The 20,677-nt window shown below is 39.3% G+C and overlaps 2 protein-coding genes across 4 annotated transcripts in view; one reads left to right on the top strand and one right to left on the bottom strand.

Moving 5' to 3' along the window:
* Positions 1-19,471, top strand: part of LOC106071000 (QRFP-like peptide receptor) — a 41,772-nt gene extending 22,301 nt beyond the window's left edge. For all 3 annotated transcript variants that reach the window (XM_056020731.1, XM_056020733.1, XM_056020732.1), the window contains exons 3-7: positions 7,815-8,044; positions 9,220-9,432; positions 11,679-11,780; positions 14,702-14,832; positions 16,201-19,471. In XM_056020731.1, the coding sequence (XP_055876706.1) occupies positions 7,815-8,044; positions 9,220-9,432; positions 11,679-11,780; positions 14,702-14,832; positions 16,201-16,396 (872 nt within the window). In that variant the 3' untranslated portion in view covers positions 16,397-19,471. The remainder of the gene's footprint in view (positions 1-7,814; positions 8,045-9,219; positions 9,433-11,678; positions 11,781-14,701; positions 14,833-16,200) is intronic.
* LOC129924620 (uncharacterized) lies at positions 660-5,388 on the bottom strand. Its single transcript, XM_056020722.1, has 2 exons — positions 1,940-5,388; positions 660-1,215 (listed from the first exon to the last, which is right to left on the bottom strand). The coding sequence occupies exon 1, from the start codon at positions 5,129-5,131 to the stop codon at positions 2,750-2,752; it is 2,382 nt and encodes a 793-aa protein (XP_055876697.1). The 5' UTR covers positions 5,132-5,388; the 3' UTR covers positions 660-1,215; positions 1,940-2,749.
* Positions 19,472-20,677: the final 1,206 nt, after the last annotated feature.

Here is a 20,677-nt window from a genome sequence, read left to right as displayed (position 1 = left end):
GGTCTCGTTTGTTGCCATAAGTATTTAAACATGGCTGCAAAATAAACTTTAATGTAAGCATGAGTTGGTCAACTGATTTTCAGAGATTTAAACGCGTTAGTTTTTTATTGCGCTAAAATTAAATCTCACCGAGGGATATGTAGACATACGTTTCTGTCTAGAGTGAACAAAATGTTCCATTTTATCGTAAGTGTTATGTTTCTCTTTTTATTAGCGGCCCCTGAAAGGGGAAAGAAGCTATTAGTTTTGTGTTGTCTGTCCGTTTGTCCGTCAGTCCCGTTTAGATCTCGTAAACTAGAAAAGATAGTGAAAATCCGACATCATGAAATTTTAGACCATTCAAAGTTCTGATGCAACGGCTACTTTTTTCTTTTCTGAAAACGAAAAATCTAATTTTTAAAATCATCTATACAAGGAGTTTTTTTCCATAAAAATACACCTTTTTTTTTTACAACTATTCAGTATTAATAGTAACATACACTGGAGGCTGTTTAGTAAGGGTTATAATAATTTACCATATTTTAAATACATTTATGCAAACGGTTTTAGATTTTTGTAAAAAAATCTTTTGCTTGAATAAGAGATTGACCCTTTACAAAACAATTACATCAATCAGATAATCATAATAACACATCAGTTAGGCCATTGTGACAAGTCGGATTAAAGATTTGGCCGTTTTGGGTGTCTAGGGGATTTTATAGTTTGAGAATCCTTACTTGCACATATAAACTACAAGCACAGCGTTATAATGCAGGCAACAAATACTATATTTAGATGTAAAATTATGTACAGTTTATTATACAAAGGATAGTTAAAAGGTAAAATGCTGTACAGATGCTAGAATGGGATCTAGCGTATTTACATTAGGAGACTATCATCATCAGATATTAGAACCAAATGGTCTGAGTGTCATTAGGCTGGTTGCTTAGCTTTTGGTCCGGTGCTGCACTGGTGAGACTGGTGTGGCTGATACTGATGCTGTCTGCTGGTGGGCTGGCGTAGTGGATCCAGGCTCCGTGTGCAGTCCAACTTGTATGGTTGCAGAGCTAAGCTGCGTCTACCAATCAGTTAAGCCAGTGACGAGTCTGTGGCTAGCGTTGTTACTTGGACTCTTGAAGGATGAGTAGGTCTGATGTCTACAGATCTGGTGCCAGCAAATCTGCTATCAGCTTTAGGTTGCTAAGATTTCAGGCGGGTGTAGCCTATAGATAAAAGCTGCAACGATATGATGTATGCGTCGGTTTAGCCATAACGATAACACTGGGAGGTAGATGCCTTTCCGTGAAGGACATCTTCAGACTGATGTATAGAAACCATAAGCTAGTTTCATAAATATCAAAGGGAACTAACAAATGAATAAAGTGTTCCATCAAGGGAGATAACAATAATAATGGGACCCCCATAAAGGGAAATAACAAACAGTAGTAAGTGACATATGATAAGTAATACAGGTGACGCTCACCAATCACGGTGAATAGCAAGTACATACATCACTAAGATAAATGAGATGAAAGGGGAAAGGGAGATCAACGTCTGATACTCGCCCGTGCTCTCACATAAGTAAACATAGAGCATAAGTAAATACATACTCAGTAATAAGACATGTTTACATAAATGTTTGGATAATTCCCTGCCAAGGAATTAATCAATGATACTACGTTGAAGGCTCGTGCTGAGCGCTAATATATCAGAGTTAAAACAATAATAGTTAAAGAGCTAAATACATCTGGTAAGAATTGTTAATAAACTCTAGCCCAGCTGGTTTGAACATTTAGCCACAAAGGTCAATGATATAAAATATAAGTATACAGTAATCTACTTACATCATCCATGATAAGAATGCACAAATATATACATAAATAATGTAGTAATAAATGCACAAATATATATATACATTACTAAGTAAAATGGTTCTCAAGCACTTTACTAAGTTACATACCACCAATCCAAAGTGAAATAAGGGAATGAAAATAGTCTAGAGCTCAAGCAAGAGTTAGATGTGCTCCCTGTGGGCTCTCCCGCGTGAATGAGATCGGACGACGAAGTTTGTCCATATACACGTGGATAAAAGGGGGGGGGGGTGAGTGGCGGGAGATAAGTGCAAAGGTGGTCTAGACTATCTGACGTCTTTGACAATGGGGGTCCACGCTTGACCGTGACGAGAGTTTCCGGGAGATAGACATTGCGCGAAGGCGCGAGTTGAAAGCCCAGGAAATCAGCCCAGGTGGCCAGGTGGATTATGAAGGGGAGATTATCGGAGCTCGGCCAAAATCAAGGGAGATTATGCCTTGATAATGGCTAGTGCTAGACGAATAGCGTTGCCCGAGGCGTTAAGTTGAATGGGTACTTTGAAGTGACCAGCCGCTCCCGGAAGGGGGGGGGGTCAACGGATGTTTGCCACGATAGATGGAGGGAGTGTACTCTTGTCAAGGGTCTAGTGTGACACGTGTCAAGGCGGGGATAGTAACATGTGACATCGATGCCAATGGGGTGGGGTTGGATTGGAGGGGTGGGGATTGTGTTTTTAGCGCTTGATTGGCTAAATTAATAAAATTGATGATTAATAGCGAGTAAATAAATTAATTAAATGCTTAGACCTGAGTGATATCTTGAGTGAGCCAAAACGGTTCGTCACAACCCTCCCTGCGTAAGATAGGTCTTTGTTAAAAGATCTATAAAGTGCTAACGTTGATATCACTCAAGTTTCGTCTACTGTCGGTCTCAGCATTTAAGAAATTTTTCCCAGTAGTTAAGAGGTTGCCGAGGTCCAGAGGGGTGTCCGTCCTAAGGGTCCGCTGTCGCCTATGTTCTGTCCGCAGGCGGATTTCCACGTGGAAGGGGCAATTCTGGAAACCTGGGGAAATAGGCCGGGTAGATAGGACTGTGTACATCTCTTTCTTGGGGCAGACCAGTAAGTGGGATGGACGTTATGGCGGAGGGCCCAATGCGCGTATGTTGGACGGGGCTTATCTCTGAAGCCATAGTGAGGCGTTTCTTCGCGAGTGCGATTGATCGGCTTACCTCTCATTTTCCAGACACGGTCAATGTCAGGGAAGAGTGGCCTTATAGTGTGGGTGGAGCCGTGATGAGGCCCACTTTCACGAGAGTGCAAGTTCACTTTCCTCTGTGACTTCCTGGCAGGATCAGTGCCAGGCATTAGTGGTTTGATAGCTGAAGAGCGGGAGTTACAAGAACTCTCACGAGTGTAGGTATTTCGCTTACCTCGTGACTTCCTAGCAGTGCCAGTGCCAGGGATGAGCGGTTTGATTGCTGAGGAGCAGGAGTTAAACGGACCTTCACGAGTGTAGTTATTACGCTTACCTCGTGATTTCCCGGCAGTGTCAGTGCCAGGGTGGCGCGGCTTGAGCTTGGCTGAGGAGCCAGTAAAGGATTTGTTAGAGTGGCGACCAGGGCTTCCAACCGGCTGGTTGCTGCCACCTTTCTGCTTTGTCGTTCTACCAACGGGCAGAGAGAAGTATGGTTTATCGACAACTCCTAGACGTATGTACCTGGAGCCTAGAACAAAGTCGTATACTGGCGAGTCCATGACTACTGCATCAATGGTGCCATGTACATACTTGCATTCTACGTGGACCCGAGCGATAGGATACACCTTCGGAGGAATGCCACGGTCTAGAGATTGAACCGTCACTGATCCACCAGTGAGATCCGATGGGTCGACCAGTGCTTTGCTGATGACAGAGCTCACCTCACATCCGGAATCGAATAGTGCCTGGACAGGAGATCCGTTAATCAGAATAATCTCTACCCCAGGGGGTGATACGATGGGGTGAGGCGGTATCGGTTGGGTAAGGCCACAAGCAGTGGGTTCAGGGGCCACGGTCAGCGCTGATATGACGTAATAGTCCTCCTCTTCCTCATCAAGAGGCGATGGCTGATTATGCAAAGAGGGTTCAGGGAGCTCAGTCATGGCTGACACAGTACGTGGGACCTGATGCTGTCGATTGGGCCTGTGATCACTCGTGCTGTTCCGGTCACGGTGATGGTTATTGGTCTGGCCATGTCGAGGCGGGTGGCTTCGTCTGTCGTAGCTAGTAGGCGTGGCTGGTCGTTGGATTGGTGCTTTTTGGTGCTGAGGTTTAGTAAAAGGAGAGGGTTGGCTAGAAGGAGCGTGTTTGTTGGAAGAAGTGGGCTGGTCCTCTGGTTTGTCCGAGGCTGAGGTCTTGCTTTTGATGTCCTTAACGTCTTTGCGGGCAGTCGCGTACCGGTCTGCAGCTGAAGCTATGTCGGCTGGTGTAGCGGCTTGCTGCTCCCTTACAAAGATTTTGACCTCGTTAGGCATGCACTCTAGCAACTGCTCTGCGAGTATGAGGCTCACTAGGCCGTCCAAAGTCTCTGGCAGTTCGCTAAGAGTGTGCCACCTCTTCAGGTATTTGTCCAACGTGTCGCAGAGATTACCGTAGGTCTCTCGGCGCTCTAGGCGGGATGTCCTGAATTTCTTTTGGTAAGCCTCGGCAGTCAGCTCGAATTGGACGAGTAGCGCCTGTTTGAGGGCTGCGTAGTCTTCTCGCTGGCCGGAGGGGAGTTTAGAGTATACTTCATAGGCTTTGCCTCGGAGGCATTGGGATAGCCGGAAGCACCATTTCTCCTCTGGCAGACCGTAGTAGCTCGCAACTTCTTCGAAACGGACAAGATAAACTTCGATGTTCTCTGTCTTGTCGTCGAAGTGCTCCATTGGCATGTGGGGTAGGCCGTTTGAGGAACTTTGCTGGGAGGCAGGGCTAGCCGGGCGAGATCCGGAAGAAGCTTGACTGGCGGTTCCGTTCTCTTTCTCCGCGGTTATCCTTTCTCTCTCAGTTATTTGTTTTTCTTTTTCCCTTTCTCGCTCCGTGATTTCCTTTTCTTTAGCTATAGCTATAGCTATTTCAGCTTCCTTTTTTTCCTTCTCTTTGGCTATGGCTACTTCAGCTTCCCTTTTCTCTCTCTCCATAGCTATTTCATGTTCCCTTTCCTTCTCCTTTCTACTTTCTTCCCTCTCCTTCTCAAATTCTGCCCTCACATATTCTTTCTGCTTTGCCTCATCGTCATACAGGACGGCCGCGAGTTCTCTGAGTTCAGCTATTTTTTGTTTCATGTCAGAGTCCGCTTTGGAGCGTGTGCCACTGGCCATGGTGGTGAGGGGTGGGTAGTGAGGGGGAAAGGCAGAGGGTAGAGTAAGAGGTGGAGACTATGACGGAGCTGCTGAAAGCAATTACTTAAGAGTTATAGGAAAGGTGGTATTAACCTTTGTTTGGTGCTTAAGAACCTGTAAAAGAAGTACAATTACAGCAATACAAAATTAGAAAATTAAAATAGCTCTGAATGACACTCTTTAGTCTTGTGCTCTAACAATGATGATAGTTAAAATACTGGGAAGTTGCCTGCTGTGCTTGCAGTATTAGTTGGGTAAATCCCGGACGAGGCTCGCCATTGTGACAAGTCGGATTAAAGATTTGGCCGTTTTGGGTGTCTAGGGGATTTTATAGTTTGAGAATCCTTACTTGCACATATAAACTACAAGCACAGCGTTATAATGCAGGCAACAAATACTATATTTAGATGTAAAATTATGTACAGTTTATTATACAAAGGATAGTTAAAAGGTAAAATGCTGTACAGATGCTAGAATGGGATCTAGCGTATTTACATTAGGAGACTATCATCATCAGATATTAGAACCAAATGGTCTGAGTGTCATTAGGCTGGTTGCTTAGCTTTTGGTCCGGTGCTGCACTGGTGAGACTGGTGTGGCTGATACTGATGCTGTCTGCTGGTGGGCTGGCGTAGTGGATCCAGGCTCCGTGTGCAGTCCAACTTGTATGGTTGCAGAGCTAAGCTGCGTCTACCAATCAGTTAAGCCAGTGACGAGTCTGTGGCTAGCGTTGTTACTTGGACTCTTGAAGGATGAGTAGGTCTGATGTCTACAGATCTGGTGCCAGCAAATCTGCTATCAGCTTTAGGTTGCTAAGATTTCAGGCGGGTGTAGCCTATAGATAAAAGCTGCAACGATATGATGTATGCGTCGGTTTAGCCATAACGATAACACTGGGAGGTAGATGCCTTTCCGTGAAGGACATCTTCAGACTGATGTATAGAAACCATAAGCTAGTTTCATAAATATCAAAGGGAACTAACAAATGAATAAAGTGTTCCATCAAGGGAGATAACAATAATAATGGGACCCCCATAAAGGGAAATAACAAACAGTAGTAAGTGACATATGATAAGTAATACAGGTGACGCTCACCAATCACGGTGAATAGCAAGTACATACATCACTAAGATAAATGAGATGAAAGGGGAAAGGGAGATCAACGTCTGATACTCGCCCGTGCTCTCACATAAGTAAACATAGAGCATAAGTAAATACATACTCAGTAATAAGACATGTTTACATAAATGTTTGGATAATTCCCTGCCAAGGAATTAATCAATGATACTACGTTGAAGGCTCGTGCTGAGCGCTAATATATCAGAGTTAAAACAATAATAGTTAAAGAGCTAAATACATCTGGTAAGACTTGTTAATAAACTCTAGCCCAGCTGGTTTGAACATTTAGCCACAAAGGTCAATGATATAAAATATAAGTATACAGTAATCTACTTACATCATCCATGATAAGAATGCACAAATATATACATAAATAATGTAGTAATAAATGCACAAATATATATATACATTACTAAGTAAAATGGTTCTCAAGCACTTTACTAAGTTACATACCACCAATCCAAAGTGAAATAAGGGAATGAAAATAGTCTAGAGCTCAAGCAAGAGTTAGATGTGCTCCCTGTGGGCTCTCCCGCGTGAATGAGATCGGACGACGAAGTTTGTCCATATACACGTGGATAAAAGGGGGGGGGGGTGAGTGGCGGGAGATAAGTGCAAAGGTGGTCTAGACTATCTGACGTCTTTGACAATGGGGGTCCACGCTTGACCGTGACGAGAGTTTCCGGGAGATAGACATTGCGCGAAGGCGCGAGTTGAAAGCCCAGGAAATCAGCCCAGGTGGCCAGGTGGATTATGAAGGGGAGATTATCGGAGCTCGGCCAAAATCAAGGGAGATTATGCCTTGATAATGGCTAGTGCTAGACGAATAGCGTTGCCCGAGGCGTTAAGTTGAATGGGTACTTTGAAGTGACCAGCCGCTCCCGGAAGGGGGGGGGGGGTCAACGGATGTTTGCCACGATAGATGGAGGGAGTGTACTCTTGTCAAGGGTCTAGTGTGACACGTGTCAAGGCGGGGATAGTAACATGTGACATCGATGCCAATGGGGTGGGGTTGGATTGGAGGGGTGGGGATTGTGTTTTTAGCGCTTGATTGGCTAAATTAATAAAATTGATGATTAATAGCGAGTAAATAAATTAATTAAATGCTTAGACCTGAGTGATATCTTGAGTGAGCCAAAACGGTTCGTCACAGCCATGCTCACATCTAACTTCACATTCACTTTCACCTATTCCTTGGTCTCCTAGACCGTTGGGGCACCACACATGATCTATCAACATTCTTTCTCCATTCGTCTCTGTCATTTGCCTTTGATAGAATTTCATTCTGATATTCTTTCTGAAAACCTGAAACCTGCCTTTTTACCTGCCTGGGTGGACCACTTCGGGGGCCGATTTTGGGTCTGTGACCTTTGTAAACTTGTTTAAATATACTCTTACATTTCTTAGTACAAAAATTAATTTATGCAATATTTTAAAACTAGAATTATTCTATGTTCGTCAGTGAATAGTGTAATTTATTGTATATAGTAGTTGATGTAATTTATAAACTATATTGAATTGTTTAATTTATTTAAATTTTCAGCTTCTGCTATAACTGCCATCTCTCTGACCATGATGGCTATAGCTGGGGACAGATTCTTTGCCATTGTGTATCCTTTGAAGGCCAGGGTGACCCAAAGGAAAGTCCGCTTGGTTGTTTTCTTTGTCTGGGTCTGCTCCCTGGCCATCGCAGTTCCGCCTCTAATTGTTTATAATTATTACGAACGTCGGTGGTCCAACTATCTGGAAACATTTTGTCACGACATCTGGCCGGTAAGAAATATAACAATTACATTGTTATTGTGATAAAACATTTGGTTGAGAGATCTTTTATCAATTAGCACTAAACAAAATACACAAAATATGTTTTAATTCAATAGTATTCTTTGGGAACTTTTTCAAAGATCCTGACACTAAAAGGAGACAAACTCTTTTTTTTTTTAAAGATCAAAACACATTTTTATAATTACTTTTATCAGTTTCGAAACTCTTCAGGTGTGGATACTGGAACCTGGACAATGGACACTGGACAATGGACGGGTATTTTGAAAGAAGTTCTAAAGATTTTCCAAGATATCTGACAATTTATGTAGGCTATATCTTTGGGGAAAAGTATTGGCTTATTGCAACACTAGCTTGACGTTTTAATTTTTAAAGAAGAAAAACATAAAACAAAACTAAAACTAAGCTTATACAAAAGGTAATTGTATCAATTAGTTTGGACCAGTCATGTAATTAAGTTTTTTTTTATACTTCTAGACTCTAGACCAACAACAATAAATCTGCGATTAGAAACATTTTGTACCAATCGTTTTTGTTTAGTGCTACTTCATGCATTTAGCTTTCACAACACACTAGGATCCTTTCACTTATATGGACCATAAGGTGGGGGGGGGGGGAGGAGGAAGACAGGGATACATGGGAGGATTTTACAATATTTGTTTTTTTTTTAAAGCGTTTGCCTGCAAAAAAAAAATAAAATAAATAAAAGAGAGGCACCGACCTGAATGGTCGTGGCTCACCCCTCCTCGGGCCGACGTGCTAACCACTCTGCTGGTGAGGTACTTATGACAAAAGAAGATTGCAGACATATATATTATTTGTTTCAATTTAGAGCGGCGACCTAAAAAGGGGACTAATTCATCTTATACCACCACTTCAGTCAAGTACAATTTCTTTCTCTTGCTCGAGATACCAAACAAAATAAGTAATTACCAATAGTTCATTAACTAATTAGTATTTTTTATTATTGATTCTTGTGAAAAGGTAAAAGAAATAATTTTGCAAATATCAGCTTGATCCGAAATTGGGTGTGGGAGAAATAACTTTGTACCAGACAGACAAACTGAGTTGATATAAACTTTGTAAAACTAAATCTTAGAATGACATTTAGCGATCTAGAACAACAACACTTTCAGCATGCATTTCCATGTGTTCTATTGTCCCAGGCCAGGGAAAGATCAGATGGTTCGTGCGATCAAGGAATAATAGCCGAGCGTGTCTACTGGGCGGTGGTCATCTCAGTGCTCAACTGGATACCAATGGTTATGATGACCATCAACTACGCTGTGATCATACATCGCCTGCACAGTACTCGAGTGGTCAGTACAAACAGTGGGAGTCTGGGAATGTCCATCATTCAAAGACGCTCTGCTAAAAAGGTAAGGCCAACAGTGGTGGAAATTATATCCTGGTAGAAATATATGTAGAATATATATAATAATATATATATATTGTTTATTTGTTTATTTCTAACTGTATATTAATACGCATCTGACATACCCCCCCCCCCTGTTTTATCTCTTTTTTTTACAAAGCTTCTTATATCAACTCACTCTGTCTGTCTGGTAGAAAGTGTGTTTTTCTCTACCTTTTTCCCCAACTGGTCCAGACAAGTGACAGGATCATAGCGTAGTGAGACAAGTGACAGGATCATAGCGTAGTGAGACAAGTGACAGGATCATAGCGTAGTGAGACAAGTGACAGGATCATAGCGTAGTGAGACAAGTGACAGGATCATAGCGTAGTGAGACAAGTGACAGGATCATAGCGTAGTGAGACAAGTGACAGGATCATAGCGTAGTGAGACAAGTGACAGGATCATAGCGTAGTGAGACAAGTGACAGGATCATAGCGTAGTGAGACAAGTGACAGGATCATAGCGTAGTGAGACAAGTGACAGGATCATAGCGTAGTGAGACAAGTGACAGGATCATAGCGTAGTGAGACAAGTGACAGAATCATAGCGTAGGGACAAATCTAGAAGCATGAAATAGCGCTAAATAAAAACGATTGGTCAAAATATTTCTAATCGCATAGATTTATGTTTGTTGGTCTAGAATCTAGATCTATTACAAACCTAATTACATGACTAATTCAAACAAATTGATACAATTACACTTCATATAAGCTTTGTTTGTTTTTAAGTATTTTTAAAAATGTTTTCCTTTTTCTTATTCTAAAGTAAAAGAAACCCGTTCACCACAGTGCTTTAGTGTAATCAAAGAAAACAATAGAGACCTGCATTAGACAAATCATATGGATTAGTTAATAATTCATAAACCACAACAAGACGCATGTTTCGCGTCTCTTTAGACAGCGGTTGAATGGCTCCTTCCATTACGTCATGTGATCTATCAACATTGTTTAGAAAACAGAACATTCGGAAATTCCCGTTTTTTTTTTTTTTAAATAACACATTCAAATGCAGAAACCATAATACAATTTGTTTAGTTATAGATCTATTTAGATATGCTCTAGTCGATGGCGTGCGGTCGGATTGTCAAAATGGGGAGCAGCTACGGGGTCTGGGAGAGCGCTGTTATTCGATACGCGATTCTCTACAAGCTTAACTTCTTAACGCATCGTATGTAGCGTATACAATGTAAATAACAAATAATAAAGAAATAGACGAGTAGATCTCATTGTATAAGATAATGATGTATAATATTGTAGATACAACATAAGCGCGAAATATTGTTATAAAGGGGGAAATTTAAGAAACGAAATTACAGTAAGCCTACTAATACTAAAAAGAATGAACAAACAAACAAACAAACAAAAACAAAAACAAAACAAAAAGACAAAAAAAAAAAACAAAAAAAAAAAAAAACAAGCGGGCCTTATTTTAGAAGTTTTACGTGTTATCATGGGGCACGGTGGTTGAGTGGTTTGGCGCTTGGCTTCCGAACCTGGGGTCCTGGATTTTGAAGTTCGGGATTTTTATAAATATTTGCAATTGCTTGTTATGGTTATCAGAGCCGTTGTTTCAACACGCTTTTTGATTGGCTTTCTTGGTCAGTGCCTCGGGTTTGAGCGATGGTCATAGAGGAAACCAGTGATGGAGAGAGAGAGAGAGAGAGAGAGAGAGAGAGAGAAAGGGTTAGACTAAGACGGCTTTATTGATCGTTATGGAAATTTGTTGTGACTAGTAAGACTCTTTTCACAAATAACAATAACAACCAAACCATTGATATAAATAGAACAGACACAACAGAAAGAGTTCATAGAATGACTACACAAAGACGTCTTGGACACTTGATCCTTTTCACGTTTCTTTGTCAACGAGTAGCGCTGAGTCAGGAACTAACGAGTTTTTTGTACCGAGACAGACAGACAGAGAAGCGAAACAGACCCTTTCAAAAGTCCACATTTTGGATTTAATAATGTATCTACAATGAAGTGCTTTTCTTGTGATTGTATGCACCGCCGCCCCGGTACACCTTTTTCAATGTAGGGAAAAAATTGCTACTTTTCTTGTATTTTAACGTTTACTATTGATTTATTAGCTGTTAAAAAGTTAGGCTATCCATCACTGAGTACCTGTACTATTTTTGTCCTGATGTATATGTGAGTAACTATGATAATTGAACTGTATTGTATGTAATGAGATCGTGTTTCTTTTCAGGTGGTGAAGATGTTGTTTATTTTGTTACTGACTTTTATCGTTTGTACGGTACCATTCCAAGTAGTGACAATCTATGAAAATTATAAAGACAGAATTACAAAGGTAAATTGTTTAATTCTTGATCTACAATGTCAGTTTCGAAACATCCTAAACAAAAAAAAGGGGTTGATGATGTGGAGTAGAGGGCGAACCCAATCATCCTAGCACTAGCGGATCCAGAACTTTGGAGGGGAGGGCGAACCCAATCATCCTAGCACTAGCGGATCCAGAACTTTGGAGGGGAGGGCGAACCCAATCATCCTAGCACTAGCGGATCCAGAACTTTGGAGGGGAGGGCGAACCCAATCATCCTAGCACTAGCGGATCCAGAACTTTGGAGGGGAGGGCGAACCCAATCATCCTAGCACTAGCGGATCCAGAACTTTGGAGGGGAGGGCGAACCCAATCATCCTAGCACTAGCGGATCCAGAACTTTGGAGGGGAGGGCGAACCCAATCATCCTAGCACTAGCGGATCCAGAACTTTGGAGGGGAGGGCGAACCCAATCATCCTAGCACTAGCGGATCCAGAACTTTGGAGGGGAGGGCGAACCCAATCATCCTAGCACTAGCGGATCCAGAACTTTGGAGTAGAGGGGGGGGGATTTTTTTCAAAACCTAACCCTAACGCCATGTAAACCCTAACCCTTTGCATAAACACGCGTACAGCAAAAAGCGTTTTCTTACATTCTTCACTGCAGAGACGCATTCTCCGGACATCTACAGTTCATTATACATCCTATTAAAAAAGGACTTTTTGAATAATGTTTTACTTGAAAATATTCTAATATGAGTTTACAGACCCTTACTATTAAGTGAACCAATTAGATTTTACTCTAAATTATTTGCATTTTTAGGATTCAAGCATATATTGTGAGTTATACCGGCACATTTGATATAAGTTGTGGAGGTCACGGTTATAGTCCCATATTTTTTTATACCATAAAAAAATATCAGTATGAGTAAAGGTTGGAAAAAGATAACTAGTATTTGGGTTCAGAGCTCATCTCAATTACTCTTGTAATGAAAAATTTCGTATGAATTTTAAATTTTCCAAAACAAAGTCTTACTTAAAATAACTAAGATAAATTCATGTGCAAATACTTAAATTCTGTCGCCATATTTGACTTTTCTATTTTTAAAACGTCATTTTTTTCGTCTGGAAAGGGGAGAAAAATGTAATTAACGGTATTAGATTTATCTAGAATTTTCTTTTTCTCTCACTCTATATTCAAACATCATGAACAATCTATTATAGATACTTAAAACTATTGCGATGTTTCGGAAGGAATTAAAGGTTAATCAGAATTTCAATAGCTTTTAGATGTTTTATTTTTCGATATTAACATAACGGATAGAAAGACTGACAGACAAAACGCACAAAAAAATGCGGCTTTAATCCTAATATATATATATGTCTTTAAATGAATTCTATTAGAACTCATCTCCATGGCGACTGTGAACCCTAATTAAATCTCTCGTGTTAATAAAAACATTTTTTGTTACTAGCCCATTGTGACGTTATTGAATTTTTTGTCCTATGACCTCATATGAATGAATTCTTTACATGTAATGCTAAAAAAAAATTCGGTGCACCAATGTCTTTGAACCCTCAATAACTTGATGAAATTAAGCCGTGTGACGTAGTGGATTTTTTTCCTTTGAGTCATATGGAATAATTCTTTAAATGAAATGTTGAAAGAACTCACTCGGTGCACTAATGTCTATGATCTCTCGACTCTTTCTCGAATCGATGAAGATGTTCCTTCAGAATTGAAGATATTTTACTTCCTAGTCCAAACCTCCCGCAGGACGACGGGGGATGGGAGCTGGCAGAATTTGAACCAGGGAGCATCGATAAATCCGAACGATAGTCCAGCGCTCAAACTGAACGACCAGAGACAAGTTAATTATTTTTAACTTAGATGGAACATCCGAAACATGTAAAACAGAAAAAAAAATATTTTACAACGGCAAATGAATTTTTGAAACATAATTACTTTTGACCATCAAAATTAAATCAAGTCTGGAATATTCCTTGCGAATAGGCGGATTTGACAAGGATCCGACTCCGACGAGGGCTACCTCTGAGATATCACACAAACTCTCTTCGTAATCTTGTTTATTTTATTATTTTCATTTCTTACTTCCACCTAGCTGTGCACACACACATTAAATGTAAATACATGGCTCTCCGAAACATCGCTTTGTTCTTCTTGTTCCATGTTTTCTCGAGAGTACTGAAATATTTTGAAATATTCAAACGGTGTAAGCAATAGAACCTTGAAGGTTTTAAAGGTTGACTAATCATAGAGAACTCTGACAGATACTCACCAATCTTGATTTAGACGATTCAGAGTAGGTTTACGGAGAGAATAGAGGTTCTTTTTAGGAAAGATGATACAAAGTTATTGTAACAATTTCAAGCACAATGACTACTTGGGTGGAAGTTTTCTTTAACCATTTCTTCATTTTAATAAGTTAATATGAAAGACGGTCAGACATAGTCACATCAGTACAAACAACAAACTAAAATTTTAGATAGATTATAATCAGATAGATTAATAGATTCTAATCTATTTAGGAAAGAAGGACAAATAAAAATATTCGAACGAATTCTTAAAATAATACATGCATTTTTTGTGAATTTCCCAGTTTTGAATTTAATGAAATCATACTTCTTGTCTGGTGATAGAAACTCACATTTTTAGTTTAAAGCCTTTCATCTGACGTCATATAGGGCGGGTATGTTTAATGGTTTAATCTCTGGGTTTGAATCCTAACAGGTAATGAGAAAACCGGACATAAAAATTCAAGATTGTTACTAATAGATGTCTAGCTTATCTTGGGAATGAAAGGCAGCTGGGAGATAGGCTGATCCAATCCACACTCTTGTCTCGGTGGCCACAAAAAAAAAAGTGAATTTTTCTTCTGACCTTGAAAATCATACCTAAATCCTGCTGTATACTTTTTGTTCACTTACAGCTGCCGTCCTGGTACCACCCAGTGTTTTTTACAGCCGTGACCTTGATGTACGCCCACAGTGGTATTAACCCGGTGATGTATGGTGCCATGAACCAGACTTTCCAAGAAGGCTTCAAACAACTTCTGAGAAGGTCAGTACCTGGTGACAACCAGAGCACGGTTCTACTGCACGATCTGTTGAGATCAACTTTGGAACACAAGTAAAAATAGAATTCAGTAAGACGTTAACAAAACAAATAAAAACAAGATTACTAAGAGAGTTTGTGTTATCACACAAACTCAGAGGCGGCCCCAGTCGGATCCGCCTATTCGCAAAGAATATTCAGGACTTAATTTTATTTTGATTGTCAAAAGTAAAAATGTTTCAAAGGGATGGCAGCGAGCAGGGTATGAATCCGGGACCGTCGTAATAATCAGTCCAGCACGCTAACCGCACGGCCAGGCATTGATGTTAACTTAATAACAAACTGGTTACAAACTGATAGCCTATTATTGATAAAGAGATACATTACACATTACGGCATGACATCTACCGGATATGTACAATATGTCAGACGAACGATTTAGATAATCTTTCAGCATTGATTTGTAATCGAAGAAAAAAGAAGAAGAAAAGAACAGATATCCTGTTTGCACTTCAATGTCGGAGGCGCGGTTGCTGAGCGGTAATGCGTTTGGCTTCCAAACCGGGGCACTCGGGTTCGAATCCATTATTACTTTTTAAATCAAAACAAAATCACGTTTTGAATATTCCTTGCGAAAAGTCGGATCCGACGGGGCCCGCATCTGAGTCAATTGGATGGACAGTGCTGTTTGTAATCTTGTTATTCTTTAAGAAAAACAAATTGCGGTAATAAAGTAGGTGTACAAGAAGTGACAAGAAAACGGAGACTCGTGGCGGCGATGTAAACAATCACGTAAGAATAGACGAAAATGTAAATTGGGAGAGGTCTTAAAATAGACAAAACTAACAATGTCAAGGACGACCTATAGGAAGATCGCTGTTGTCAACTACTATGTCAACTATATAATATAAATTACTTCATTCGAAAGAACTTTACATTATATCTCCAGTGATTAATAGTTTAAAAAAAAACATCTAAAGACAAAAGCTCCACATTTAAAACTATATCCCATAATAATGTAGAATTTATTTCCATAATTAATTGAGTATGGTGGCTAACTTTTTGTATTGTTTTGTTAGGTAAAATAAATAATTTCGTTAAGTTCCAAGCTGATCCGAGAATGGGTATGGAAGAATAAACGTGTTCAATTTTTGTACAAGACAGACAGACAGACAGACAACGTGAATTGATATAAGCTTTTAATATAATGTCTTGCATACATTTTAAAATACCAAGCTTATCAATACTTCCAATAGTCTGCACACTGGAGACACCATATTGCTAGCTATGTTTAGTTTCCCGCCTTCCGATGTAGATGAACATTTTCCATTATTTTGTACTGTACTTTTGAACAGACTTGAAATGTTTCCACAGAATTGGAAAACATAAGCGTAAATCAAGTCAAGCTCAGGGCAAATGTACGGCTCTCCCCAGGCCTAGAATCTGCGTGGTCAACAATGGCAAGATCGACCTTGACTTTACATCCTCCATAAGTCATCTGATTGAATCCAAGAGCAGTCCGACTACACCGTACAAGACTTTCTCCACGTCTGCCTCAAGTCCGAGATAATTATCTTACTGTCTTATGTGGTGATGGCATGACCAACAACTGAATGCACCACACAGTAGATCTACCGACACCACGGGGGTTGTTTTTAAAGTCCTTGACAAATCAATGAACAAAAACTGTTTATACTTTTAATTAAATTCCTAATATTTCTTATCTTATATCTCATTAGCTTATTATTTTGGATAATATACATTTTAAAAAGGCATTTACTATAAAGTTTTATAATTGTCTATCGTTTATATCCGTTCTAAAGATACTTTTTATTTTTTTCCATGAAATGCCTAATATAGAAATAGATTAATGAAGTTTAGATTTTAAAAAATAAGTCGCATTTAGCAAAATAAAATTTACTAAGCCCAAAGAATAACTTTAAGAATAATAGAATTGTAAATACCAAAGCTGTAAAAACACAGTCGACATTTTCAAAGGCCAAACAAACTTTCTTCCCAAACACCGTTTTGTTTGTTTCACAAGTCACAGTAGTTCCAGGAGCGATCATTACATCCCAGTCCCTACACGGGGTGACGTCAGGCTGGGTGAGAACTCGGGACCATCGTGCTTACAGTCCGAAGCGCGTTCAATAAGACCAGGCAACCATCCGAAAAGACGCTATATAGTTCTTTCAAATACAAATCCTAAGTTTAAGTTGAAGATCAAGTAACAACATTAGTTCTTTGTTAGACCTGAGGGAAGTGCCCAACACTGAGGATGTTGTTACTAGTCAACACACGTTTCTGTTCTAGTAGCCTCATTTGGTAGTGTAGTAGTAGTATATTTGGTAGTGTAGCAGTAGCCTCATTTGGTAGTGTAGTAGTAGCATATTTGGTAGTGTAGCAGTAGCCTCATTTGGTAGTGTAGCAGTAGCCTCATTTGGTAGTGTAGTAGTAGCATATTTGGTAGTGTAGCAGTAGCCTCATTTGGTAGTGTAGTAGTAGCATATTTGGTAGTGTAGCAGTAGCCTCATTTGGTAGTGTAGCAGTAGCCTCATTTGGTAGTGTAGTAGTAGCATATTTGGTAGTGTAGCAGTAGCCTTATTTGGTAGTGTAGCAGTAGCCTAATTTGGTAGTGTAGCAGTAGCCTCATTTGGTAGTATAGCAGTAGCCTCATTGGGTAGTGTAGCAGTAGCCTCATTTGGTAGTGTAGTAGTAGCATATTTGGTAGTGTAGCAGTAGCCTTATTTGGTAGTGTAGCAGTAGCCTCATTGGGTAGTGTAGCAGTAGCCTCATTTGGTAGTATAGCAGTAGCCTCATTTGGTAGTGTAGCAGTAGCCTCATTTGGTAGTGTAGCAGTAGCCTCATTTGGTAGTATAGCAGTAGCCTCATTTGGTAGTGTAGCAGTAGCCTCATTTGGTAGTATAGCAATAGCCTCATTTGGTAGTGTAGTATTGAAATATTTGTTTCTTAGTCATATGGTAGGTAGTCATATGGTAGGTTTTAAATAGTGTTAAGCGCGTCCGCGCTGCGTTTAATGCAGATAAATCAAACGCGGGTAACACTCAAATAACGAAATCAACTAACACGGACGAAAGACCGACAAAATAAGTTAGTCGATGCTAGTCGCGAATGTCGAATAAGTTGAATAATATAACGAAGGGAACGGTCGAATGTCGACAAGCTAAATCTCTACGATTATAAAAAATCATCTCTCTCTCTCCAAATAGCTGTCAAAAGTAGTCTGTTAACGTTTCGCTATTCTTCTTAAAATCCTGTTCTTGTTTTTTTACTAGTCGCGTCATTGTCAAAACTTCTATTTACAACACCAATAACTGATTCCTAATCGTACCAGAACACTGGCTACTACTATAACACATATTTACCAAATACATTGTTAAATCTGTTTTATTTTTACAAACGTTGATTTTTAGCGACCCGAAAGAGGAAAAGACGCTATTAGTTTTGTGTGGAATGTCTGTCCGTCCGTAAGTCCGTCCGTCTGTCCCGTTTAGATCTCGTAAACTAGAAAAAGTGAAAATCCGATATCATAATATTTTAGACCATTCAAAATTATGATGCAAAGGCTACTTGACAAAAACTAATTTTAAAATCACTTACGCAAGCAGTTTTTTCATAAAAATACATTACTTTTACAACTATTCACTGTTAATAGTAGTAGGGGAGATCACTATTTACCATATATTTTACACATTTATGCAAATGGTTTAAGTTTTTTTGTAAAAAATATTTTTTTTATATAATTGTATTGCTAAGTTAAGTAAGTTCTGTCACACTAACTATTACATTTACACACAAAAAATGTTTACTTTTTTTAAAGAGAAAAAATCTATCGAGTATGCATATAAGTTGGACATAATTAAATACAACAATTATTAAGTAGCTTTTCATATTATCGCGTGAACTGTAGTAACGCTACATATACACAGAACCTGTAAGTAAAGGGAAAATTTTTTTTTTTTCTTGAGGATTTGAATAAGAGATTGACCCTTTACAAAACAATTAAATCAATTAGATATTCTTTATATACTTTAGGCCAGGTTCACATCTAACTTCACATTCACTTTCACCTATTCTTTGGTCTGCTGGGGCACGACACAGGATCTTTCAACCTTCTTTCTAAATTCTTCTCTGTCATTTGTCTTTGATAGAATTTCATTCTGATGTTTCTGAAAATATTGAAACCTGCCATTTTACCTGCCTGGGTGGACCACTTCGGGGGCCGAATTTGAGTTTGTATTTCCACACAAACTTCTTTGTAACCTTGTTTAAATTAATAATTGCTAGTATCTTATAATATCTTATAAGATTTCTCTAGTTCTATAACTATAGACTATGGTCCAGATTCCTCTAGAGGATCAGCCTATTATCAATGATAACAATGGATTTTTTTGCATTCATTTGATTTATTCATAATGTCCACTTGAGTTTGCAAGTCAAAGGACCAGGCAGTGTGAGAGTCTATGTTCTCGAGTGGTTTTGTGTGATGTTTCTTTGAAAGACCTTCGTCAATTGTGAGCAATATCGTTGGGGTCTTGTCAATCAGCCATGGATCGTAGCTCTGTTTGTATTGAAGGAATGATTCGTTCGTAACATTAGCGATCAACTGCTGGTCCTGCTAGCCCAGTGTTTCTCAAACTTTTTTGTCTGGCGGCACAGTAAAAAGAACTAAAAAGTTTCGCGGCACACCACGAAGAGCAACAGTTGTTTTATAATAAAAAGAAAAAAATATATTACCTGTATTTAAGTAATATATTTAATGTTAAGGGTGTGCCTGTTTTTGAGAGCAAATGTGATCTAATCGAGGCTCTAGAGTCGACAAACAAACTCACATTTCATCGTCTATTGTAAGAAGTCTCTCTCTTTTCTTAGACTTGATTTCAGTCAGTGCTCAAAATCCAAACTCACAAAACCATGAAGATGCAAATGGAAGAATTATTTTGATTGCTTTTAAACTGATTGCAGGATATAACTTGTTGATTGAAATCTAAAACACATCCAGGCTTTTCTCGGCAAAACTTGACTTAAGAACGGCATCGTTGCTTTAAATCAATGAGCTTCTCTGCTTATTCAGTTGTCAAATTTGTAGCTTCATTGTTTCCAAATGGATAACTGACCCATCCAATCCATATTCATTACTTCCAAGTGTTGAAAATTAATGCCACAATGCTGACTGCAAGTGTGTCAAAGTGTCCAGAATTTCGGGGGTGATTTCTTTAGTTGAAGCACATTCATTGTAAGTAGGAAAGCAGTCGAAGACTCCTTTCGAGATCTTACTTTGCCACAAAGACAATTTTTCACCAAATGATTCAGTTTGAGGATGCAGTGATGATGGTTTCCGATGGTCCTTGAATTTAATTTGTCAAATAAATCAGAGAGAAACGTCACATTAACCACCAGATCTCGTCATGAATAGAAAATCCAACTTGAAATCAATCCCTTTTCTGGCAGCTTTAGGTAGTTCGTAAGTGTCTTAGCTTGTTTATTTTGTTGAGCCCTGATGTTTTCAAAAGTATTTCTTCGGTTGCGCTGTTACAGCTGGATATTTAGTTTCCAAGTGTCTCTTCAATTTGCTTGAAACAAGCGTCTCATTCGACAGAGTTGCATTGCAGATCAGACAGAATGGCAATGGTTCAGAAGATATGAAACCATATCTGGTGTAATCTTCTTTGTACCTTCGTTTGGTTCCTTGCTTTTCATTTAACGCTTTCGCAGTTTCATTCTTGCTAACGTATTTCTCCATGGATAACAATGAATAAGGCTTATTATTAATTTGTTATTATTAGCATATACCTAACCAATTTACTTGAAACACATCGCTTATTATTAT

The sequence above is a fragment of the Biomphalaria glabrata genome, chromosome 2 (assembly GCF_947242115.1).
Source record: "Biomphalaria glabrata chromosome 2, xgBioGlab47.1, whole genome shotgun sequence".
Lineage (NCBI taxonomy): Eukaryota > Metazoa > Mollusca > Gastropoda > Planorbidae > Biomphalaria > Biomphalaria glabrata.
Note: the sequence above shows the minus strand (reverse complement) of the source record. Positions and strands in the feature narration are given on the sequence as shown.